Source organism: Ovis aries, chromosome 24 (genome assembly GCF_016772045.2).
Source record: "Ovis aries strain OAR_USU_Benz2616 breed Rambouillet chromosome 24, ARS-UI_Ramb_v3.0, whole genome shotgun sequence".
In the NCBI taxonomy this organism is placed as follows: Eukaryota; Metazoa; Chordata; class Mammalia; order Artiodactyla; family Bovidae; genus Ovis; species Ovis aries.
In genome coordinates this window covers 36,728,825-36,755,556 of record NC_056077.1, presented here as the reverse complement: position 1 = coordinate 36,755,556, position 26,732 = coordinate 36,728,825, and the positions used below count along the sequence as shown (strand labels likewise).

Genomic DNA, 26,732 nt, shown 5'->3' with positions numbered 1-26,732 from the left:
GGCTTCCCTGGTAGCTCAGACAGTAAAGAGAGACCTGGGTCAGGAAGATCCCCTGGAGAAGGGAACGGCTACCCACCCCCAAATTTCTGCCTGGAAAATTCCAAGGACAGAGGAGCCTGGTGGGCTACAGTCCATGGGGCTGCAAAGAGTCAGACATGACTGAGTGACTAACTCTTTCACTTTTCATACCCAAAATAGTCAGATTTTTTCCTAGTTATCTTCTAGGAATTTTACATTTATGTGTAATCCATTCTGAGTTAATTTTTGTGGAAAGTGTAAGATCTGTGTCTAGAGTCATTTTTTTGTTTGTTTTTTTCCTGAGACTGTCCGGTTGTTCCAGTGCTATTTGTTGACGAAACTATCTTTGCTCCATTGTATTTCCTTTGCTTCTTTGTTAAAGATCAGACTGTATTTATGGGGATCTATTTCTGGGTTCTCCTTTCTGTTCCATTGACCTATTTGTCAGTTCTCTCACCAATGCCACACCATCTTCATTATACATCTTGAAGATGGGTAGGGTCAGTCCTCCAGCTTTGTTCTTCTCCTTCAGTATTGTTGGTTATTCTGGGTCTTTTGCCTCTCCATATAAGCTTTGTTTATTTTTTTAATTTTTAATTGGAGGATAATTGCTTTACAATGTATGTTGGTTTCTACCATACAACATGAATCAGCCATAAGTGTACATATGTCTCTTCCCTCTGGAACCTCTCTCCTACCCCCACGCCATCCTGTCACTCTAGGTTGTCACAGAGCATTGGATTGAAATCCCTGCATTACATAGCAACTTCCCACTAGTTACGTGATTTACAGATGGTAATGTGTCTGTTTCAATGCTACTCTCTCAATTTGTCCCACCCTCTTTTTCCCTCACTGTGTCCACAAGTCTGTTCTCTGTGTCGCATAAACTTTAGAGTAAGTTTGTCAGTGTCTATAAAGTAACTTTCTTGGATTTTGATTGGTTGCATTGAATCTGTAGAACAAGTTGGGAAGAACTGACATATTGGCAACATCGATTCTTCCTGTCCATGAACATGAAATATTTCTCCATTTATTTATTTATTTGACTTCATCAGAGGTTTGTAATTTTTCTCATAAAACTCTTGTATATATGCTGTTAGATTTATACCTAAGTATTTCATTTGGGGGATTGCTAGTGTCAGTGATAATGTTTTTTTTTTTTTTTCTAAATTCTGTTTTTTCATTGTTAGTATATAAGAAAGCAATTGACTTTATGTTAAATGTATAACTTGTAACCTTGCTACAGTCATTTATTAGTTTTAGGATTTTTTGTTTGTTTTGTCAAGTCTTCAGATTTTCTACATAGATAATCATGTCATGTGCAAGCAAAGATAGTTTTGTCATCCTTCCCAGTCTGAAAACCTTTATTTCCTTCTCTTACCGTATTGCCTTATCAAGGACTTCTATTTCACAGTATGGGAACAGAGGGGACATCCTTGCCTTGTACCTGATCTTGGTGGGAAAGATTCAAGTTTCTCTCCATTAAGTATGATGTTGTTGTTGTTGTTTGGTTGCTGAGCCATGTCCAACTCTTTTGTGATCGCATAGACTGTAGCCCACAAGGTTTCTCTTTCCATGGGATGTCCCAGGCAAGAATACTGGAGTAGGTTGTCATTTCCTTCTCCAGGAGATTTTCTTGACCCAGGGATCAAACTCACATCTCCTGTGAATTCTTTACTGCTGAGCCATCATGGAAGCCCAGGTATAATGTTAGGTATTGGTTTGAGAAAGTTCCATTCTGTTTCTAGTTTACTTAAAGGCTTTTCTTTCTTTTTTTTTTTTAATCATGAATGGGTGTGTGATTTGGTCAGATGCATGCTGTTCATGAGGCCTGTAGTTTTCTTGTAATGTCTTTGTCTGTTTTGGTATTTAGGAAATGCTGCTCTCATAGAATGAGTTAGGGAATATTTTCTCTGCTTCTATCCTCTGAAAAAGATTGTAGAAAATTGACATAATTCCTTACTTAAATGGTAAGAATTTACCGGTGAACCCATCTGGACTTGGTGTTTTCTGTTTTGAAAGGTAACTAATTGTCAAGTCAATTTCTTTAATAGATATAGGCCTATTCAGATTGTCTATTTTTTTCTTATTGGAGTTTTGGCAGATTGTGTATTTCAAGGAATTTGTCCATTTCATCTAGGTTAACAAATTTGTGGAGATAGAGTTTCCTTTATTATCCTTTTAATGTCTATGTGATCTGTAGTGATATCCACTCTCTTACTTCTAATATTAGTAATTTTTAGTAATTTCCTTTCTTCTTAATCTTTTTCTTAGTAGTCTGCCTAGAGTCTTGTCAATTTTATTGATCTTTTGGTTTTGTTTTCTCTATTGGTTTTCTATTTTTGATTTCATTCATTTCTGCTCTAATACTTATCATTCTTTTCTTCTGTTTACTTTGAATTAAATTACCCTTCTTCTTCTAGTTTCCTAAGATTGAATCTTAGGAAATTCAGTTCAGTTCAAATTTCCTGATTCCTAATGAATCTTAGATTCATTTATATCTTCATTTATATCTTTATTATTTTCTAATAAACATACTCAGTGCCATGAATTTCCTTCTAAGCACTACTTTTGTTCCATCTGATAATTTTGACAAGTTTTCCTTTCACTTTTATTTAATTAAAAATATTTTAAAATTTATCTTGAGATTTCTTCTTTGATCTATATGAATTAAGAAGCATGCTGTTTAATCTACATGTATTTTGGATTGTCCAGTTATCTTTCCATTACTGAAACTTCTAGTTTAATTCCATTGCAGTCTGAGAACAGACACTGCATGATTTCTATCCTTTTAAATTTATTTGGATGTATTTTGTGACCCAGAATGTGGTATATCTTGGTGAATGTTCTGTGTGACCATGGGGAAAAAATGTGTATTCTAATTTGTTGGATGAAGTAGTCTATTGATGGGATTGTTCATTGGCTGTGAGGTTACTTGGCTAAAGCTAGAGTTGTGCAGCTTATATATTAATAAACCAGGTTACTAGTTAATGTGGTTTGGTTCATCTCTAACCACTTGCTCAGTTTTGGCTTTTTTCTCTGCTTCTCCATGTCACTGGGGCACATGGTGCCTTCTGGTGGGAGACCTGTCAGTATAGGGATCTGGGAAGGAGATGACGCCTGAGTCCTGGGAGAAGGACGTCGAGAGGGCAGGTCTGAGTTCAGATCCTGCCTCAGCCACTTACTAGCAACATGGCCTTGGGAAAAGTGCTGTGACCATTCTGATTCTTATCCTGTTTCAGATGGTACATCCAGTGCCATATAGAGTGGTTGATGATGCTGAAATGAGGCAATGCACGAAAAGCACACCATAGTTATTATCCTAAGAAAAGCAGAAGGGTTAGATTAGGGGGACAGACCTTGAGTTCCAGACTGATTACCAGTGTTTGGGGATTTATTTATCTCTGGCCTGAGGCAGTCACTAAACAGAAGTACTAGAGGAGGGATCTGGGTGTGAGCTATCTATTCAGTTCAGTCGATCAGTTATGTCCGACTCTTTGCAACCTGATGAATCACTGCACGCCAGGCATCCCTGTCCATCACCAACTCCTGGAGTTCACTCAAACTCATGTCCATCGAGTCGGCAATGCCATCCAGCCATCACATCTTCTGTAGTCCCCTTCTCTTCCTGTCCCCAATCCCTCCCAGCATCAGAGTCTTTTCCAATGAGTCAACTCTTCGCATGAGGTAGGAAAAGTACTGGAGTTTCAGCTTTAGCATCAGTCCTTCCTAGGATATCACCTAGGACTGATATCCTTTAGGATGGATTGGTTGGATCTCCTTGCAGTCCAAGGGACTCTCAAGAGTCTTCTCCAACACCACAGTTCAAAAGCATCAATTCTTCAGGGCTCAGCTTTCTTCACAGTCCAACTCTCACATCCAGACATGACCACTGGAAAAACCATAGCCTTGACTAGACAGACCTTTGTTGGCAAAGTAATATCTCTGCTTTAGAATATGCTATCTAGGTTGGTCATAACTTTCCTTCCAAGAGTAAGCGTCTTTTAACTTCATGGCTGCAATCACCATCTGCAGTGATTTTGGAGCCCAAAAAATAAAGTCTGACACTGTTTCCACTGTTTCCCCATGTATTTCCCATGAAGTGATTGGATCAGATGTCATGATCTTTGTTTTCTGAATGTTGAACTTTAATCCAACTTTTTCACTCTCCTCTTTCACTTTCATCAAGAGGCTTTTTAGTTCCTCTTCACTTTCTGCCATAAGGGTGGTGTCATCTGCATATCTGAGGTTATGGATATTTCTCCCACCAATCTTGATTCCAGCTTGTGTTTCTTCCAGCCCAGTGTTTCTCATGATGTACTCTGCATATAAGTTAACTAAGCAGGGTGACAATATACAGCCTTGACGTACTCCTTTTCCTATTTGGAACCAGTCTGTTGTTCCATGTCCATTTCTAACTGTTGCTTCCTGACCTGCATATAGGTTTCTCAAGAGGCAGGTCAGGTGGTCTGGTATTCCCATCTCTTTCAGAATTTTCCAGTTTATTGTGATCCACAGAGTCAAGGGCTTTGGCATAGTCAATAAAGCAGAAATAGATGTTTTTCTGGAACTCTCTTGCTTTTTCCATGATCCAGCAGATGTTGGCAATTTAATCTCTAGTTCCTCTGCCTTTTCTAAAACCAGCTTGAACATCTGGAAGTTCACAGTTCATGTACTGCTGAAGCCTGGCTTGGAGAATTTTGAGCATTACTTTACTAGCGTGTGAGATGAGTGCAATTGTGCAGTAGTTTGAGCATTCTTTGGCATTGCCTTTCTTTGAGATTGGAATGATAACTGACGTTTTCCAGTCCTGTGGCCACTGCTGAGTTTTCCAAATTTGCTGGCATATTGAGTGCCGTGAGGAGATACCGTTCGTCCAAGGTAAGAGAAACCCAAGTAAGATGGTAGGTGTTGCGAGAGGGCATCAGAGGGCAGACACACTGAAACCATAATCACAGAAAACTAGCCAATCTGATCACATGGACCACAGCCTTGTCTAACTCAATGAAACTAAGCCATGCTGTGTGGGGCCACCCAAGACGGGAGGGTCATGGTGGAGAGGTCTGACAGAATGTGGTCCACTGGAGAAGGGAATGGAAAACCACTTCAGTATTCTTGCCTTGAGAACCCCATGAACAGTATGAAAAGGCAAAATGAATGGATATTGAAAGGGGAACTCCCTGGGTCAGGAGACGCCCAATATGCTACCGGAGATCAGTGGAGAAATAACTCCAGAAAGAATGAAGGGATGGAGCCAAAGCAAAAACAATACCCAGCTGTGGATGTGACTGGTGATAGAAGCAAGGTCCGATGCTGTAAAGAGCAATATTGCATAGGAACCTGGAATGTCAGGTCCATGAATCCAGGCAAATAGGAAGTGGTCAAACAGGAGATGGCAAGAGTGAACGTCGACATTCTAGGAATCAGCGAACTAAAATGGACTGGAATGGGTGAATTTAACTCAGATGACCATTATATCTATTACTGCAGGCAGGAATCCCTTAGAAGAAATGGAGTAGCCATCATGGTCAACAAAAGAGTCCAAAATGCAGTACTTGGATGCAATCTCAAAAACGACAGAATGATCTCTGTTCGTTTCCAAGCCAAACCATTCAATATCACGATAATCCAAGCCTATGCCCCAAGCAGTAATGCTGAATAAGCTGATGTTGAACAGTTCTATGAAGACCTACACGACCTTTTAGAACTAACACCCAAAACAGATGTCCTTTTCATTATAGGGGACTGGAATGCAAAAGTAGGAAGTCAAGAAACACCTGGAGTAACAGGCAAATTTGGCCTTGGAATACGGAATGAAGCAGGGCAAAGGCTAATAGAGTTTTGCCAAGAGAATGCACTGTTCATAGCAAACACTCTCTTCCAACAACACATCACCAGATGGTCAACACTGAAATCCAATTGATTATATTCTTTGCAGCCAAAGATGGAGACGCTCTATACAGTCAGCAAAAACAAGACCAGGGAGCTGACTGTGGCTCGGATCATGAACTCCTTATTGCCAGATTCAGACTTAAATTGAAGAAAGTAGGCAAACCACTAGATCATTCAGGTACAACCTAAATCAAATCCATTATGATTATACAGTGGCAGTGAGAAATAGATTCAAGGGTCTAGATCTGATAGAGTGCCTGATGAACTATGGACAGAGGTTCGTGATATTGTACAGGAGACAGGGATCAAGACCATCCCCGTGGAAAAGAAATGAAAAAAAGCAAAATGGCTGTTTGGGGAGGGCTTACAAATAGCTGTGAAAAGAAGAGAAGCAAAAAAAAAAAGGAGAAAAGGAAAGATATAAGCATCTGAATGCAGAGTTCCAAAGAATAGCAAGGAGAGATAAGAAAGCCTTCCTCAGAGATCAATGCAAAGAAATAGAGGGAAACAACAGAATGGGAAAGACTAGAGATCTCTTCAAGAAAATTAGAGATACCAAGGGAACATTTCATGCAAAGATGGGCTCAATAAAGGACAGAAATGATATGGACCTAACAGAAGCAGAAGATACTAAGAAGACGTGGCAAGAATACACAGAAGAACTGTACAAAAAGATCTTCACGACTGAGATAATCACGATGGTGTGATCACTCACCTAGAGCCAGACATCTTGGAATGTGAAGTCAAGTGGACCTTAGAAAGCATCACTACGAACAAAGCTAGTGGAGGTGATGGAATTCCAGTTGAGCTATCTATCATGGTTCATTTTATCAACTTCTGGAAGGATAGAAGTTGAAGGTGACATCAGCTTTCTCCTTAGGTGTGTTCAGGCAAATTGTACAGGTCCTTTTATTTTTGTGGTGAGAGGCTGGGAGGTTGAAGAGGGAATTGGGGCAGGGCCTATGTGACTCTCAGGTCCTTGGTGACTTTCAGCACCTGCAGGCCTCTGAGTTGTCTGTGTCTGGCTGGGGTGATTATGAGGAACTGAGATCCCTGTGCGCAGCTGACTCAAAGGAGGTCCTCACTCAGCCCCACTCCTTAAGGTCTTTAAGACAGAGTAAGGGTCTCTTCCTGGGGTTCCCAGTGTGGAGGGGGGAGAGGAGGCACTGCTCAGTTGGTGAGGTCAAGCTGGAGAGGGTGAGGGAGGCATGGAGGACTTCACCATCATCCTGGGGGAGAAAGAAATGGGAGGGGTGAGACAGCAGGGGGGAAGGGGTCCCATCTCAGAGCCACGATCCCACAGCTGATGCCCCACTGACACCACAGTTCCTCTGTCCATCCATCCCACCTCCTCCAAACTTCCCTCTCATCCTTTCAGGCCCTAACTGGAGCTGATTATGTTATTGTTGTATTCTGGTTTTATAATATTGTCTTAGAAAAAAACAAGATGTACTGGAACCAGGTGACCAGGCAGCCAGGGTAGAGAAATGGGCAGGGGCTCCAGCAGTGAGGTCATCTCTAGGTCAGGACCAGGGTCTCAGGGGAGGGTGGGTGAGGCAGGGGAGAGAGGAGGATGCTGAGGGCACCTGTGTGCGGAGGGGGTTTGGGGAGGAAAAGGAAGACCCAGGTGACAGTGGGCGTGATGGTGGCAGGACTTACCTTTATTCCCGGTGTTCTCGTAATTCTCTTCCGTGTTTTTGAAGGACTCCCTGAGTGGGAACAGGAGGGCAGTGATGTGTCAGAGTCTGGGCAGAAAAGAGCTACCACCTGCCTCGGGCTGCTCCTCTCACTGGAGGCTCTGTGACCTGCCTGGTCACACTCCGAGATGAAGGCAGAGGTTTGAGGCTCTCAGACGGAGGCTGTCTGGACGGGGATGAGGGGCTGTTTGCAGTGTAGCCTGTCCCTGAGAGCTGACTGGGGTGGACTCTTGCAGAGAAGCGGCTTTACTGAGGGGAGCAGGGATGAGAAGCAGGAGGGGGTGCCTGTCCTCTGCGGCAGCACCTGGGTCCAAACCGGAGTGTGAGAACCAAGGGAGCTTCTCTCTGGTCCCCTGGGTGGTGCTCAGGCCTTGGTCCCTGAGGAAACGCCATCTGGGGAGGGGTCCCGGGAGGACACTGTCAAGAGTCAGGAAGGCAAGAAAGGAGGGAGGGGCTGTGAGAAGGAAAAGCCTGGATTTGGCAGAGAGGATGAGAAAGGAAAGCGGTGGGCGGTGAGGAGGGTGAGAGGAAAGGAAGAGGAACCGGGGCCAGAGGAGAGGGAGCCAGGCTGGGGGCCGCGAGGGAAGCCGCTCTGAGGAGAGACAGGGCGGAGAAGCCAGAGGCCCCGTGTCACAGGGCAAAGGACAGACTGGACGAGGAGCAAGAAAGGGGACAGAGCGTGGAGCAGGTGGGTGTGTTCTGGAAGGACGGTGTTCAAGGGGGAGACAAACCAGGATGAACAGAGGGAGAGGCTGAGACCTGGGGATGGAAAGAGGAAAGGCGGGTGCCAGAGACAGACAAAGGGAGACGTTCTGGGAGAGAGTCAGAGAAAGTGCTGGGCCACGGCTCTGACTGTTTAAGGATCAGGAGCCTCAGGAAGTGAAGAGCCTGGCCTGTGGGGACTTGGGAGGATGTGGATGGAGGCCCAGGAGGGGAGGCCCGTGAAAGGCTCCCTGGTGCTGCGCTCGGGAGGAAACTTCTTGCTCATAAAATAGCACCGCCCCCCACCCCCCCATACTGGAGGACAAGCGCTCACCTGGCTGGGGTCCTGGCTTCAGTCTGCACACCTGCAGGAGGACCAACAGCGAGTCACTGTGCCGTCCACGGAGGCCTGCCTCCTCCCGGCTTCTCTGCCCTATTCCAGCGGAAACCTCCCTGGAAAGGGCCTGGGACTCAGCTGACCGCCCCCGCCCCCGTGGCACCCCGAGGCTGCCTGCACCTGTCCTGCCTTGTCTTGCACACCAGTCAGGAGAGCAGCTCTTCCCGCACCCAGAGCCCCGTCACTCTCTGACACGGTGGTTTTGACCTCCCCGACTCACGCTACCTCGGGTCCACTCAGCCAAACCCTGGACTCATTTTCTTTCCTCTTTCTTTTCAATCACTGGGACTGAGAACTCTGACAGAGCAAACACTAGCATTTTCATGCTCAGCGATCTCTCCTTCCGACTCTCTTCCGTCATCATCCCTCGGTACCTGTGTGTGACCTCGCTGCACTCCTGTGCTGATGATCCACTCTCTCTCAGGTTACCCAAGGCCCCTGCTGAGCCCTCTCCTCTCCACCTGTGCCCTCTAACGGGCTCCCGGACCCCCTGGGGCCCCCTGTGCTTCTGCCACACTTGCTGACACGTCTCTAATCGTGGATGCTCCCTGAGGCAGGGGATACCGTTTATTGCCCCATATCCACTCCTCCTTGTTCGGTTACAGAAACTTTTTATCTGGAGTGGCTGGGTGAGCCCCAACAGACAGATGTAGGATCTATAACTAAATCTAACCTATAAGGGACTTCCCAAATAGTCCAGTGGTTAAGAATCTGTCTTCCAATGCAAGGGACACAGGTTCAATCCCTGGGTGGCGGGGGTGGGGGGGGGGGGGGTGCAGATAACTAAATTCCACAAGCTGCACAGGGCAACTAAGCCCGAGTGCCACGAGGAGAAAGCCTGTGGGCCACCACGAAGACTCTCCTCCCCCCACCCCCCAAAAAATGACAGCAACCATCATTTAAGTGAAAAAAAAAATTAAATCTCACCAATAAGACATAAGGGGAAGTTGTGGGTAGGACTTAACAAAGGCTCTTAAAAGGAGGACAGACAACTGGGGAATAGTCTTTTTGTTCTTTCATCCTGATTGGATTCAGAAATAATGGCTGGAATTCTAGCAGCCATAATGAACCATGAGGCGGCCTTCGGGAGAGAAGCCAAAATGCAGAACAGTGAACAGAAAGGTAGGAACCTCAGTGCTTATGGATGGCAGCTTCTGCCCCTGGCTCCACATTCTTTTATACGAGGGGAAAAAAGTAAACTCTGTGTTATTTAACTTAACCATTCCTTCTGGATTTTGGTGCTAACAGCTGTACGCAAATTCTAACCAGTAATTCCCAAACGTTTCTAAACCTGTACGCTGTAATACTGCTGGGGTAAGATATAACTATGTGCAATGATGTTTTCACCCATTTGTGGATTCTCATCTGAGCTGATCCTCAAATATCATTTTGCATTTCCACAGTGACTATGTCACATTTTCTCTTCATCTCTGACCCTCATCCTCACTCTCAGAGACAACCACTGTGGTTTTCACTCTGCAGAATTAAAAAACCAATTGGTATGTAGTTGAATTTATAAATATTTTTATTTATAGCTTTGGATATTTTGTCATACTTGGGCCAGTCATCTTCAACTCATGGTTGTAAAAGTTTCACCTGCTTTCTACTAGCACTAGGGTTATTTTTTCCTCATTTATATCTTCAATTTTGGTGCAAATTATAAGGCAGGGAGCTAATATTATTCTTTCTCAGCTGTGACTCCATTATTCCAGAAATACTCATTCTTCCCCCTGGATTAGAAATGCTTCCTTTTAACCTGCTAAATTCCTGCATGTATTTGGATCTCTTTTTACCCTGCTTGTATCTGATTTTTCACTTTTATTCCGTTTGTTTACCTATATAATCCAGAATTACATAATTTTAATTGTTGTAGCTTAATTATTAAGGGCTCATGCTCATATAGTGCTTACTCTATAAGCAGAATCTCTTCTAAATGCCTTTTGTTTGTCATGACAACACCAGGGAAGTACTGTTTTCATTCCCATTTTACTGATCAGTATAGTCCAGGCTCACAGCAGTAGTATTAGTGTGCCAGAGTTTACCAGGCCAGAGTGTGAAGCAGGATTTGGCTGCAGGAATGCCCAATTCTGTGCTTTTCAAGCTCTGAGCTTTACAATCTGACAGGGCTCATCGCTCTCTACAAATTTTAAAAATTATTCATGTATTTATTTTGCTGTGCCACGTCTTGTTGCAACAAATGGGATCTTTGTTTGTCATGCGTGATCTTCCTTGTGATGCACTGACTGTCTAGTGGTGCGTGGGCCTCAGTAATTTTGGCATGCAGGCTTAGTTGCTCTGCGGCATATGGGATCTTAGTTCTGCCACCAGGGATCAAACCTGCATCCCCGGCATTGCAAGGCAGATTCTTAACCACTGGACCACTAGGGAAGTTCCCATATAGCAAATTTTAAAAAATATATTTTAAATCAGTTTTGCAGTTTGTTGTGGCATAAATAGTTAATGCCTCTCGCCCTGTGGTCTCTTTCAGCTGTAAATGCACACATCCAAATTTCTGATGGGCATCTCTACTCAGATGCCACACAAACATAAACCATCCCAAACTCAAGAATCATTCTTCTCTCCCAGTCATGGTCCTTGACCGCCTCTGCTCCCTAATTTACTTGGTGGCCTCAGCATGCCTCATTTGCCCCAGTTGGAAGCATGGGACTTATTCCCACTTCTTCACCCTCACACCAATGCAATCACCAAGTCATACTGGTTTTCTCTCTTAAACTTTTCCAGGATCTGGCCTCTCCCTCCATGCACAGAGACACAGTAGGTCCCAAACTTGGTAACACAGGAATGCCACCTGAGGAGGTCACTAAAAATGCAGATTCCCAAGCCCAGACCTCAGGTCCGGCAGGAACTTGTATTTTAACTGAGCACCGCTGGTCATCTGGTGCAGTAGGTTCTGAGAAACACCGAGCTGGGAATCTTGGGGAGAGGTTAGGGGTCCCGGATCACTTACCTTTGCTTCTCTTCCACCAGAGGTACACAGTCAGTCCCACGATTAGGATCTTGAGCAATACAACGCTGGCCAGTGCCAACCCGACTGTAGCTTCCATGGTCAGAGCCCACAGCTTGGAACTCCTTTTGCCCTCTGAGCCCCCGAGGCCAGCTGTGGAGGTGGTGGTAGGACCCCAGGTGATTGTCTTGCTGCCTGAAAAATAGGCAAATTCTTCACTAAAGGGCTGGAGGTATCTGGGTGAAGCTGTCACATCTTGTTCCCTAGTTTGGGGAAAGTAGCAGTGGGGAGCAGGTCTCTGAAGCTCTCCCACAGGGAGTGGAGTAACAAGAGGTGACGCTGGAAGCTCTGAATCCTCTTCACTTCTTTTAAATCCTGACTCTACCACTGATCAGTGCTATGACCTCAGAACCTCATTTTACCACCTACCCATAGGTGAACTAAATCACAGGATAAAAATTATTTATTGTAGTAAAAAACACATAACATGAAAATTACTATTTTAACCATATTTAACTGTATAGTTCAGTGGCGTTAAGTACATTCACACTATTGTACAAGTCTCACCTCCATCCATCTCCTGAATTTTTCACCTTCATAAACTGAAGCTCTGTCCCCCTATCCCCCTTCCCCTGAGCCCCTGCCCCAGCAGTCTGCTTTCTGGTTCTGTAAGTATGACTGTTCTAGGGACCTACTGTAAGTGGAATCAAACAGTATTTGTCTGTACCTAATGTATACTGGAATCCATTTCTAAGGTTAACTTAATTTCTAAGTCCTACAAATAGATTGTACCTCTTTTAATAGACAATTTAAAAATTACTCAATACCCCACTAAAGGGAAGAAAATCCCAAACTCCAATGAAGTCTTCTGGTTAGTGTGGACCAAATTCATGTCCACTCTTATTAGAAATTAATAATAAAAGTGTAAATACCATCCCTCAACTAAAACTTTCAAATTTAAAAATTATTTAATTTTACTAACATATCAGATAAAGATGATAGGAATGCATGTTAAAAACCCTACAAAACTAAAGCTTCTATAAACTTTCATTATTTTAAATGTGAAGATGTTTTAAATGAATGAAAGATTAGCATCCAAGAAACGAGTCACAAAAACAGCGAGGAGGCAGCTCGAAGGACACTCATAGTTTGAATGAAAACCTAGACTGGACACATATTTAAGGAAATAGAACAGCAGAAGGAATAAAAAATGCAGAGAAAACAAACCAGAAAGCAGACAAGACTCTTATAAATCTAACAGTGTCAAAAGGGTATTGAAATCATACATGCATTGAGAAAATCATTGAGAAACCTACAAAGCTCTGTGAAATGGCTGATTTCCTGAGACAAACACAAATTGAAAAGAATTAAAAAGTAGTAAACTTTAATGGGCAGACAAAGAAGAAATTGAGGACAGTTTTAAAGAACTACCTTTTGTAGAGATTTCAAGCTCAGAAGGTGTAATGGCTAAATTCTTGTGAAAATTCAAGGAGTGGATAATTCCCAGACAGAAGGTTCCAGAATATAGAAATACAGAAAATGATGCAATTCTAATTCCAAAACTTCCAGATGTACAGGCTGGGTTTTGAGGAGGTAGATCATGGAGAAAGTAAGGGAGTTCCAGAAAAACAGCTTCTTCAGGTTCATTGACTACACTAAAGCCTTTGACTGTGTGGATCACAACTAACTGTGGAAAATTCTTAAAGAGATGGGAGTTCCAGACCACCTTGCTTGTCTCTCAGAAACCTGTGTGCGGGTCAAGAAGCAACAGTTAGAACCTGACATGGAACAAATGGACTGGTTCGGAAAAATTGAAAAGGAGCACGACAAGGTTATGTAGTGTTATCCTCCTTATTTAACTTCTATGCAGAGTACATCATACGAAATGCCGGGCTGGATGAACCACAAGCTGGAATCAAGATTGCTGGGAGAAACATCAACAACCTCAGATGTGCAGATACTATCACTCTAATGGCATTAAGTGCAGAGGAATTAAAGAGACTCTTAATGAGGATGAACGAAAGACAAGAATGAAAAAGCTGGCTTGAAACTCAATATTAAAAAATATAAGATCATGGCATCTGGTTCCATCACTTCATGGCAAACAAAAGGAGAAAAAGTGCAGGATACAGCATGCTTGGGGCTGGTGCAGGGGGATGACCGAGAGAGATGTTATGGGGAGGGAGGTTGGAGGGGGGTTCATGTTTGGGAATGCATGTACACCCTTGGTGGATTCATGTCAATGTATGGCAAAACCAATACAGTATTGTAAAGTAAAATAGAGTAAAAATAAAAATTAAAAAAAAAAATGAAAGCAGTGATAGATTTTATTTTCCTGGGCTCCAAAATCACTGTGGATGGTGACTGCAGCCATGAAATGAAGTTTCCTTCCTTGCTCCTTGGAAGGATAGTTATGACAAACCTAGACAGCATATTAAAAAGCAGAGATGTCACTTTGCTGACAAAGGTCCATATGGTCAAAGCTATGATTTTTCCAGTAGTCATGTACAGATATGAGAGCTGGATCATAAAGTAGGCTGAACAGTGAACAATTGACACTTTTGAACTGTGGTGTTGGAGAAGACTCTTGAGAGTTCCTTGGACTGCAAGGAGATCAAACCAGTCAGTCCTAAAGGAAATGAAGCCTGAATATTCGTTGTAAGGACTGATGCTTAAGTTGAAGCTCCAATACTTTGGGCACCTCACCTGATGTGAAGAGCCAACTCACTGGAAAAGACCCTGGCGCTGGGAAAGATTGAAGGCAGAAGGAGATAGGGGTGGCAGAGGATAAAATGGCTAGATAGCATGAGTGATTCAATGGACAGGAATCTGAGCAAACTCTGGGAGATAGTGGAGGATGGGGGAATCTGGCTTGCTACAGTCCATGAGGTTGAAAAGAGTCAGACTTGACTTAGTTACTGGACAGCAACAAAAACATAAACCTTATGCTAATCTGCAATCATAGTCTGGACTGCTTCATACCCTCCTTCAGGGATATTCAGATCAGCTCAGTTGCTCAGTCCTGTCCAATTCTTGGCAATCCCATGGACTGCAGCATGCCAGGCTTCCCTGTCCATCAGCAACTCCTGGAGCTTACTCAAACTCATGTCCATTGAGTTGGTGATGCCATCCAACCATCTCATCCTTTGTCATCCCCTTCTCCTCCTGCTTTCAATCTTTTCCAGCAGGGGTATTAAGGGTTCACATTTATGACCCTTTAAGGGGGTTTGTGAGAGTTGGACTATGAAGAAGGCTGAGCACCGAAGAATTGATGCTTTTGAACTGTAGTGTTGGAGAAGACTCTTGAGAGTCCCTTGGACTGCAAGGAGATCCAACCAGTCCATTCTGAAGGAGATCAGCCCTGGGATTTCTTTGGAAGGAATGATGCTAAAGCTGAAACTCCAGTACTTTGGCCACCTCATGGGAAGAGTTGACTCATTGGAAAAGACTCTGATGCTGGGAGGGATTGGGGACAGGAGGAGAAGGGGTCGACCGAGGATGAGATGGCTGGATGGCATCACTGACTCGATGGACGTGAGTCTGAGTGAACTCCAGGAGTTGGTGATGGACAGGGAGGCCTGGAGTGCTGCAATTCGTGGGGTCGCAAACAGTCGGACACGGCTGAGCGACTGAACTGAACTGAACTGAAGGGGGTTTGTAGCGTGAATTGCTTTCCTCCTGGTTGTCCCTATTGCTGGCTTAGGGTTTAACTCCTGTGATCTCCTGAGTGAGTTACATACATCTATTTCCAGCTTCCCCAATTTTGTTTTTGTCCTCCTAGATCACAAATTTTTTGTTGTTGCTAGTTTTTGTCTTAAAAACTCCCTTCGCTGTCATTCATTAGATTTTGAGAGGGAGTGGAGATACCCATGTGCATATAACTCTCCATCTTGGTCAAAACTTATGCTTTACTTCTACAACTTTAATTATAAAAAGTAAACATTCAAAAGATACTGTTACACACTGATAATAAAAACAAAGAATAGAGAGGAAGTTAGGGAATTAGAAAAGGAAGAAGAGGGATCTAAAGAGGCCAAAAACCTCTCAGAAAATGTCATTTAAGGAAACATGGAGGAGACACAGGAAATATTAATCCAAGGCTGTCTCGGTGAATTCAGATTCTGAGTCACTATCTGTTTGCTTTGAAATCAGCATAGTGGTCAAAAAGGGGCAGTCGTGTTCCAAGGCAGGAGTCAGAGAGAGTGCCCTTCCCAGCCCAGAGCCATCATCCCTTGTGGACACTGTTTAGAATTTCCAGCACAAGTGATTATATAAAACAAACTCTCTTAGTCAATCACTAGTTTTCTAAAAAGTTATAGACAACAACCCCCTTACTGCCTGTGACTGTCAGAGAGAACCCACCCTCGTTGCTCTGGGGACAAATAAATTGAGGTTAAATAAACTGAGGTTCAAGTTCCGACAGCCCATTGAGTGACAGAGGGAGATCTGTTAATGCAACTTGTCCACTGTTAGGTTAAAAATACTCAAGACAACGAAATGACAGGTCAGTAGGTGAGGTTGAGAGGCTCATGGTTTAGAGAAGAGGTTCTGGGATTAAACTGGGGTCAAACCCCACCTGCACCAGGAGTGACTTGGGGCAGGTGTTTGCTGTGCGAGCCTCAGTTCCCCTTCCTGTGATGGGAGGACAGCAGCAGGACCGCTGTACTGGGGGTCTTGGGGAAGGTCAGCTGGGGCGATGCTGCCAAGGTGTCCACCTGGGATGCAGGGCACAGTCAGGGGAGCTGCTGGGCCTGCTGCCTCGTCATGACCAGGACAGAGGGGCATGGTCAGGGTGGACACGGGGACAGGGTGACTGGAACCACATGGGGGGATGCGGGTGGAGAGAGAGGGAAGGAGGTAAAGGGGATGGAAGGAGGGAGAAGGAGATGGAAAGCGAGGAGAGATGAACCGAGGGAAGGATGGTTGAACTGATGTCCTGGGGTTCAGAGCAGAGAAGGAAAGGGAGATGGGAAAACAGGTGATGGGGACATGGGCCCCTCGGCACCTGCTGTGTGTGGGGGCTGAGCTCATGGCTGTAGGGGGACAGACATGGGGTAGCTGTGGCTCCACACAGGACTCAGGACAAAGGGGAGGAGCCACACTCCGAGGGTGTCAAGTCACCTGGAGGACGTGGGGCGAGGGCAGGGGGCCAGGTGCAGCCCAGCTTGGAGCAGGAAGGGAGGACAGCTGGGAGCACAAAGGGTGTGGGGGCCTGGGATAGGGGAGGGGCTGGATCTGGAGGGCGGAGAGGGGGATGGGCAAGGGAGGTGGTCCTGGGTTGGGGAAGATTAAGGTGAAAAGGGTAAAGTTGGCAGAGCCCTGGGGAGGAGTAGGGGGTGGGCAGGGAGAAGAGTTTGAGAGAGGAGAGTCAGGAAGAGGGTGCCTGAGCCAGGCCTGGGGCCCAAGGCACCAGTGGCCTCCAAGAGCCTCAGGCAGGACACCTGGACTCACGGGGGGTGATGGTGAGAGTGGTCCCCTCGATGGACTGCAACTGCTGCTTCCTGTGTCTCAGTGTGTCCAACTGCACCCGGCAGAAGTACACAGACTGGTCCTCCCTCCGCAGGTTTGAGATCCGGAGGGAGCCGTTCTTCTCAGGCTCTGTCCAGTTTAGGGAGAGCCGGTTCTTAAAATTCTTATGGATGAACAGAGGAGTCGTGTTGTAGATGAACTCCCCATGGAACTGTTTCCATCTCCAGGATATTTTCATGTTGGGAACCTTGGCTAATTCCCAGGAGTGAGAGAAGGAGAAGGGGATGAGGATGGAGCCACCCTCGGGGGCTGAGAGATCCGTTGGTTGCTTCATCTCAGGGTGAGGCTCTGAATTTCTTTGTGACCTGTGACCTAGAGGAGGGAGGGAGAGACTCTGAAGCCACGAGGAGAGACACAGAAGGTGACCCCAGACCATCGGGCACCCTCACCTGCAGGGGCATGTGTGACGGGGTAGGACTGGCCCTCTGGCCTGCGTGATCCCCTCTCCAGGCTTGGGGCAGGCAGGAGGGTGAAGGGTTGGGGGACCCAGCACTGTGGGAGCCGCCCTTTGTTTGTTGGGGGTGGGAGGCCTGGCCGGCTACCCCAGGGGACCCTTCTACACACACCCAGCCGCAGCCCCTCCCTGGGGTCCCTGGCAGAGCAGGACAGTGCCGGCCACTCACCAGCCTGCAGAGACGCCGGCAGCAGCAGCAGGGGCAGCAGCAGGGGCAGCCCCATGGCCTTGCCCTCCTCCCGGGTGAGAAGACAGGCAGAGCCCTCAAGGCCAGACGGGAGGCCTTGGGGGGCCCCTGGGGGAGTCTCAGCACCGGGAGTGAGGACCAGGCTCCTTCAGAGGACGGAGGAGGGTGGGGGCCTTCCCCAAACCCGCCCACCCCGACAGTGACAGGCACTTCCTTTATCAACCTGGCTTCTTCTTTTCCTTTATTGCAAAAGGGCCTCCCTGTGGTCAGTGCACAGGGAGCCGTGATCTGGGGCCCCCCGCCCCCGTCTTCACGCTGAGGGGCTGGGCCTGACCCGCGCCCGCGGGGCCTCCTCCCCCTCAGCCGCTGCCCGCCCCCCTCGCAGCTCCCTGGCAGTCGGCCTCTGCGTCTCTCCTGTCTCTGCTTCTCTGAGCGTCTCTCCTCCCAGGGGAAGGGGCGGCAGCAGGACCAGCTGAGGCTCCTTCAGGGAGAGGTGGGGGCCAAGTCCCTGCCCAGCTGCAGCCCCTCAGGGAGGAGCAGGGGGAGCCGCTGGTGGTCAAGCTCAGCCCGCCTCAGACACGGGGCGCCAGCTGGCTCTGGGCCCCTATCTCTCCAGGCAGGGGCTCCCCTGCAGTGTCTCCTCGCTCAGTCTTCAGGCAGAACCAAGGTCCACGGCCAGGACTCCGAGAGTGGGACCAGCACTTGAGCTCCAGTTCTGCTGAGCCCACAGAACCGTCTGCTCCCTCTGGAAGCTTCCTCCTGGTCGCACCTCAGAATCTCTGGGCCTCACCCTCTGAGTGCAGAGCTCTGGGAGGTGACTCCCAGGAGGCTGTCGTTAATAACATTCCTAGGGAATCTATCTGCAGCTGTGAGTCCCTGGCTCATCCAGGGCCTTCCTGGACAAATGGGAGGAAGGTCAGAGCAGTCATGGGTCATCCTGGTGACAGTCCCTGGGATCATCTCTGAGGAAGACATTGCCAGCTGTGACTGGTGGTGGGTGGGGTGAGAGACTGGGGGCTGGTGATCTTGGTGACCCCAGGGCTGCCTGTGAAGGAGGCTCCGCTCACCACCTCCACGATGAGCTTGGCATTGCGTACTGAACAGACCATGGTGGTGGGAAGACACGGTTTTGACTTCCTTTCTCCTTTCCTCAGTTCCCCCCACGCCGTCCTAGTAGATTTTTCCACACTTCTCTCGTGGCCAGCCAGGCAGCCGTGCTATCTCTATGTACCTGTGTTTCCAGGCTGGAGAGGACAGATTCTGCGCTTCCATGGAACCCTCTTATCTGACTCAAGTCCTAAACATGTTTTTTCTCACTTCCAGCTTTAGGACATTCTTTGGTGGATGCATCCTTATATCCCTTTTATCCCTGGGGGAAACTGAGACACAGACCTTAATGTCATAGCAAGTCCCCAACTCTCCCATTCCTATCGTGGGAAGGGAAGATGAATTCCTGTTATCAATTCAGCCCAAACATCTTCAAGATCCACAGAGAGGTCACCTTGAAGGCTCTTGCTTCCTCCAGGACTGGACTTGGGCCACACTCAGGTCTGTCTGCCTTGTGAACTTGGCTCTTACCCAGACTGCCCCTCCCCCATCAATCACCTCCAGTTAACCTCCCGCATGTCCCCTTCCTCCCATAGCCCAGGCTAGAGGGGGTCATTCATTGTGCTCCATTCAGCTGCCCACTTCTCAGGGTGTGGGGAAACAAAGGCAGGAGGGATGTGAGCAAGGTCCAGGCCCAGGCAAGGCAGGATACACGAGGCACAGAAAGATGACAAGAGGTTCTCAGAAGGACAAGGACGGAGGGAGAGGAGGGTCAAGGTCTTGGTCCCTACTCTCTCCCATGGATGGTCTGCGGGCCTCTGCTGACATCAGCACCCTTTATTTCCTCTAGTTTTCCCTGGGGAAGGGGCCCAGAGAAGGCTTGTCCTGCCTTGGTTGGGTGCAGGTATGCAGTGAGCCCTCCAGGACCTACAGTCCAGCTGGGAAGGGAAGACCCACAGCATGAAACAAGCAGAGGGAGACCCAGGCCCCACAAAGTTAATGTTGAAACAGGCAGGAATGGCATCTCCCACTTACTGTGTGCTGGGTGCCTTGTACTCACATTGACTGTGTTTTCTTATTCACTGTGTTCCTGATGCTCTGACATCTGGGGCCTCAGTGACCAGGGAGAGACTGTCCCTGCCAGGGCTGCCAGTTCTTAGAAGAGCAATGGACGTGCCCAGGAGCTCACCTGTCAAATACAAACCAACCAGTCCAGAGCCCATGCTTCCCACCACTTCCTCCATTTGGCTCTTATGCTCCGTGAGGCCCATATTCTTCTGCCTTATTCACTCCAGGGCCAGGTACCAGGCTACCAGTGAGAGGCCCTAATCCCCAGAGCCTGCAGACGTTGTTCAAACCAGCCAATCCTAAATCTCCCTGCCCACCCTTGCCTGATTTTCTCAAAGAGCCTACAGCAAAGGCTCCTGCCCATGATTCCCCCTTCCTCTCTCTGCTTCCTGACTGATCCTGGTGCTTCCATGCATTGAGTGATGGGCATCTCATTTTTAAGGAGTTGCAAATATAAACTGCTTCCTTCATAACAGTTATTTGTGTGCTTGTCTTAGCATACCTTTTTAAAACAGATCCAGGTTTTATTTTAAAATATAAAAATATTTTCTATTAGTATTTTAATAATATCAATGTAAGTCCTAAAATTATACAACTGAAGAAAAAGAAAACAGAAGAAAGTCATTGAGATCTTAGGCAAAGATTTCTTATATTCAAGGCCCAAAGTATGACCCATAAAAGAAAATATTTAAGAATTAGAGTTCATCAAAATAAACAACTTCTCTTAACTCTCCCACCAACCCCAGGAAGTAGGCAGGGTCTATTTTGATCCTCATTTTGTGCGGGAAGGAACTTGGGCCCCAGGTGAGACTATGAGATTCAACCGAAGTCACACTGCAAGTGAATGTCGGTGGTGGCGTTGGGTCTGAACCCAGAGCCCATGCTCCTGACCACTTCCCCATGCAGTGACAAAGATCAGCAGCCCTCTGGCCACATTAACAACCAATGCTTCCCTTTTCTGTATTGTCTTCCTGCTACACACGGAGATGCTTGAGGATCTAATGGGACAGTGGCTCAGGGGGCTTTGGGTCCTTGCCACCCAGCACAGGGTGTGGGGTAGTCGGTGCTGACCTAAAGTTTATGGAAAGAAGGAGAGATCTTTAAAGGACGGGTATCGGTGTGATGATCCATGTAGCTATCCAGGCCGTGTGCAGAGCCCTCTGTGTTATCCTGTCCTCACTGGGCCCCGCCAAGGGAGGTCCTGTTACTACCCCCACTTTGCAGATGAGAAACCAGAAGCTCAGAGGAGGGAAGTCCTCTGCCCCACAGTTGGCTCCAGAGCCTGCATCTGCAGTTCCTGCCTCTGCCATATTCACGAGGTTCATCTCTGTGTGACTAGGTTTCCTCATGTCACTAGGATGCGTTTCAGCTCCTGATCCACCTGACAAATGCTGCTTGGGCTTCCAGGAGATGAGAACAGAGGGCAAAGAACTGGGGAGTACAGGCTGACCCCTGACCTTGCTGAGCTTCCGGGCTGGGAGACGTGAAGGACAATCACAAGAGTGGGACCAGGGGGTTGTCTGCACTTCCCCTCAGAGCAGTGTGCTGGTGAGTGTTCGCCAGTTTTCAGAAAAGGTGTCCTGATTTGTAGGTTTTTACAGTGTCCATGTGTAAATACTCCCACAGAGTCAAGTTAACTATTGTGTGGACTGTGTCCCCCCTACCCCAAATTCATATGTTGAACGCCTAACCCCTCCGTGTGTATTTGGAAAGGAGGGCCCTAAAGAAATACTGGAGGTTTAATAAGGTCATAAGGAGGGGGCCCCGGCCCAATAGGATCAGTGTCCTCATCAGAAGTGAGCCCAGAGCAGCCCCTACACTCAGGTCATGTGAACACATGGCAAGAAGGTGGCCGCCTACACACCAAGGGGAAGAGGCCTCAGAGTGAGACCTGCCTTGTGAGCACCAGAGTCTTGGGCTTCCCACCTTCCAGAACTGTGGAAATCAATGTCTCATTTTTAGCCACCCTGTCTGTGGTATTTTGCCCTGGCAGCCTAAGCAGGCAATACAGCCACCAACAGGAAGTCACTGAACGTGAGTCGGGAAGCAACGTGCAGTACGTGCCACGTGCAGCCTCCCACCACGCAGGTACAGTAAGTAGCGCAGCAACCTCGAAAGCACAGAAAGTAGAGGAATATGATGGAGTAAGTAGGCAGGGATGAGCGTCCCTCATTTTTAATACGATTTGTTTAATTGTAGGGCTTCCCAGGTGGCACTAGTGGTAAAGAACCCACCTGCCAGTGCAGGAGACTTAAGAGACGCGGGTTTGATCCCTGGGTCGGGAAGATCTCCTGGAGGAGGGCATGGCAACCCACTCCAGTATTCTTGCCTGGAGAATCTCATGGACAGAGGAGCCCGGTGGGCTACTGTCCATGGAGTCACAAAGAGTCAGACAGGACTGAATTGACTTAGCACATGAACACATTTAACTGTAAGTTCATATTTTTTCTTGATTAAGATTTTTTGTTATGTAAAATATACCTAGCATAAAATTTACCATTTTCACCATTTAAGTGGCATTAAGCCACGTTGTACAGGTACTATTTAATTTTTAATAAGGCTGTGTTTAACAACTGGCTTTCAACATTCCCACAAATTTAATAATCAGCTCCAGCACAACCCTGTCAATGTGGTCTCCCCACCAATCCTCAGGTTGGTTGACAAATTTAGGATAAAAAGCCATGAAATTATCTTGTTTATGTGCATTTCAAAGAATTCAAATTTATGATGAATTATGATTGACATAAAAATCCTCTTTTTTCTTCCTCTTCCCCTTTTCTTCCTCCCTCTCTCCCAACCTCTCCTTCTTTCTTTATAATATCTTTTTAAGTAAACTCTCATTCTGAACAGCTGAGTGAGAGTTGCTTACAAGGCCTGATTGGCAAATGGATCTCAGCCAAGGTCCTGGACCCCAGATATATTTCATCTCAGCCCACAAAATGTCGTGTTATTGCATGTCGCTGGCCCCTCATATTTATCTGGTTTTGGTTTAAGACAACAGAAATTTGTTCTGTCACAATTCTGGAGGCCAGAATCCACAATCACAAGGCTAGCAGTGCCATATGCCTCCCAACAGCACCTGGGAGGAAGATGCCTCCCAGCCTCTTCCAGCTGCTGGTTCTTCCAGCGTCCTCAGCACTGCTCGGCTTGTAGATGCATAGCTTCAGTCTCCATCTCCCACGCCTCTTTTTGGAAGTAGTATCATTATTTGGCTGCTCTGTGTCTTTGGTGGGGTGCACAGGCGCTCCCTTGCTGCGCGGGGGCTTTCTCTAGGCAGCGAGCAGGGGCTGCCCTCTAACTGCGGTACACCGGCTTCTCACGGCACTGGCTTCTCTGGACTCGAAGGCGCTCGGGTTTCAGGAGTTGCTGCCCTTGGGCTCTGGACGCGGGCTAAGTATTCGTGGCACTCAGGCTTGGTTCCCTCACGCCTGGTGGGCTCCTCCCAGACCAGGGATAGAGCCCGTGTCCCCTGCACTGGCAGGAGGATTCTTAACCAATGGACCCCAGGGAGGTCCCCAGGTCTACTCGAGTGTTACGACTGGGCTTCGTTGCATTCCTGGTTCACAAAACTGGACCAATGGCTCTAGCGTGATCCTCTGAAGGGCAAATCGAAATTGTGAGGAAAATAGTTAACCCTGAACTGCAGACAACACAGGCGTGTGAAAGCTGAGGAGACCCGGGGGAGCAGGGAGGGAGTTTGCTTCCGCAGAGACGAGTGAGTGAGGGCAGCAACACCGAGGACCAAGGGGAGAAAGGCTTCTCCGAAGCCCAGGGATGATGCCTGAACGTTGGGAGAGACCCATGAAGTAGCGGCCCCCACACAGCTCTCGCTCCTCCCCCTCAGCGTGGCCCACCGCCCTGTCTCTCAGCGTCCGCTGGTGGCTCAGTGGTAAGGAAGCCGCCTGCCCATGCAGGAGACGCAAGTTCGATCCCTGAGTCAGGAAGATCCCCCGGAAAAAGAAATAGCAACCCACTCCAGTATTCTTGGCTGGGAAATCCCATGGACAGAGGAGCCTGGCAGACTACCATCCATGGGATCTCAGAAGAGTCAGACACAACTTCACAACTAAACAACAGCACCCTGCCCACCCCTTCTTCTCTAAGCACCCCTTTCTTCAGCTCTCTTCAACTGCCTTCATCTGAGAGAGCCACTTGGTTCCAGCCAGGACCCACCCCCCCAACTTCATGACAGAGTCTGAATTCACCGTTGGCCAGTGTGTGGTAGGTAGAGAGAGAGGTGCTCCGATTTTTGTCTTATTTGTTGCTGAAAACCCCCGCTGCACGAGAGCACAATGTAGACTGGGAGTGTAGCCAGGAAGGAAAGGGCTCTGGAGCCTCCTGAAGAAATGGCGGCTGTGTTTCTTCAGTCTCAGACCTGGAGCGCTCGGGTACGGCAAACGCGTCCGAGTGTGTGACGGACAGCCCAGGATGCCCGCGGGTGACGGACAGCCCAGGATGCCCGCGGGTGACGGACAGCCCAGGATGCCCGCGGGTGACGGACAGCCCAGGATGCCCGCGGGTGACGGACAGCCCAGGATGCCCGCGGCGGAGCACAGCGGGCGCTCTGCCCTGGGTCCTGCAACGCTCCAGTGCGGATGCTCCTGGTCACAGGCTTGCAGGGGTCTCTGCTCCCATCGGTGACTCAGGGAGCCAGGCTCCTTCCGTCTCACCTTCTCTGGTTCCTTCGCGTCCTCTCTGTTCACCTGGCAAATGGGGGACAGAGCTTGGAGGGCTGCTCGGGGGAGCCTGCACCACTTCCTGTGGAGGTTACATACTTCCCTTCCTTCCACACTGCATCAGCCAGGGATCAGACGCCTCACCGCAGTCTGTGTGTAGAGAGGCTGGGAAATGTGTTTAGATGTGGGAACGGGATTAGGGTGAGGCAGGCGGAGCCCTCACCCCAGACTGAGGGTTTCAGGGAATGCCAAAGAACTCAGTCTGCTTTGGGTGTCTTACTGGTGCTTTCTTCCATTAAAGCCAGGGCTTCAAATTATAATAAATTCTGGTTTTGGTATAAATAGAAACGAAACTTAAAATAATGTGAGTTTTAATAGACCTTTTCAATTTTTCAATATTTTTTCAACTCTTTGGTATTCTGTTAAAAGTTATCCATTAAATATAGGTGATGGACTTCCCTGACTGCGCTGTGGTTAAGACTCCCTGCTTGCCATCCCTGGTTGGGGAACCAAGATCCCACCTGCCATGTGGTGTGTCCAAGACAATATTTTTTTAAAGCACATGAAAGCGTGTACCTCAAGGCCCACACTCCTGTGTGTCTGATAGGAAAGGGAGCTAGATCTTAAGGAACACATAAGAGTCTCTGCCAAACCCCCACACTTTATGACTATTCAAAGCAAAATTATAAAATTTGTTGGTGGGATTTTCCATGATTATAGGTTTAATACATATGATAATTACCACAAAAAGTGAATGGTAAAGAAAACTCTATTGTTGTGAGATGTCTTCGTGTCACTTAAAATTGTAAAATATTAATTTTAAGTAAACTAAAAAATTAAGTACATATTATCATCTTAGAGCCCAAAGTATTCTCATCCTTTACTTATTTCATCTTTCTCCTTTTTTATTTTTTGGCCTCAACACACCAAATGTGGGATCTTAGTTCCCTGTCCAGGGATCGAGCCTGCGCCCCATGCACTGGAAGCAGCCTTAACCACTGAACTGCCACGGAAATCCCTCATCTTTCTTCTTTGATCACAAATGCCTTTAACTCAGGACACTTTCCTCTGCATACACGCTCATTGTGGGTAAGGTCTTGATGACATGTTGTCCTTTTTACTGCTTCCTGAGAGGTTTGTTATTTCCCTTTTAATTTCTTTTTAATCCCAGAGTTATTTAAGAGTGTGTCTCTTCATTTCCTGGCTTCCCTGGTGGCTCAGCAGTAGAGAATCCATCTTCCAAGGCAGGAGATTCAAGAGACATGGGTTTGATCCCTGGATCAGGAAGATCCTCTGGAAGAGGAAATGGCAACCCACTCCAGTATTCTTGCTTGGAAAATCCCATGGACAAAGGAGCCTGGTGGGCTACAGTCCATGGGGTTGCAAAAGAGTTGGACATGACTTGGTGAATAAACAATGAGAACAAAACAACTCTTCGTTTCCCAGTATATGTAGTTAAGATTTTTTGGTCCCATTAAAACAAAAAATCAGCCTCACGAATGGTGTATAGTTCTATGATTTTGGTATACTACATTATTAGGTTTTAATACTTGTGGTAAAATATACACAACATAAAAATTTTACATTTTAACCCTTTTTTAGAGTACAACTCAGTGGCATTCTTACACTCACAATGTTGTACAGCCATCACCACTACCTCTTTACAAGTTTTCCATTACACCATACAGAGACTTCCTTCTTTTGCATGTAGATATTCAGTTCTCCCAGCACCATTTATTAAAGAAAACATGTGTAGTTTTTAGTAGTTGCTCTAGGATGATAATATGAGTACTTAATTTTTCAGTTTAGTTAAAATTAAAAATATTTTAACATTTCAAGTGACATGAAGACACCTCACAACCATGGAGGTTTCTTTACCATTCACTTTATGTGGTAATTATTATATCTATAATCACGGAAAATCCCACCAACAATGTTGTAATTTTGCTTTCAATAGTCATATATATTTTAAAGAACTTAAGAGGAGAAAACCACCTCTTCTATTCACCTGGATAATTACCACTTTTGTCACCTAGGGATCTAGAATCACACCAAGTTTCCCTGGAATTTCGTTTCCCTCCCTGTGAAGAACTTCCTTTA

The 26,732-nt window shown here is 46.9% G+C and overlaps 1 protein-coding gene across 1 annotated transcript; it reads right to left on the bottom strand.

Annotated features, from left to right (window-relative positions):
* Positions 1 to 3,394: 3,394 nt before the first annotated feature.
* LOC105604793 (paired immunoglobin like type 2 receptor beta) lies at positions 3,395 to 18,008 on the bottom strand. Its single transcript, XM_042240138.2, is given in 9 exon segments — positions 3,395 to 7,032; positions 7,035 to 7,082; positions 7,085 to 7,139; positions 7,441 to 7,496; positions 7,570 to 7,619; positions 8,644 to 8,674; positions 11,675 to 11,866; positions 17,123 to 17,512; positions 17,824 to 18,008. Coding segments are annotated over 9 exon segments (918 nt in total). The 5' UTR covers positions 17,879 to 18,008; the 3' UTR covers positions 3,395 to 6,991.
* Positions 18,009 to 26,732: the final 8,724 nt, after the last annotated feature.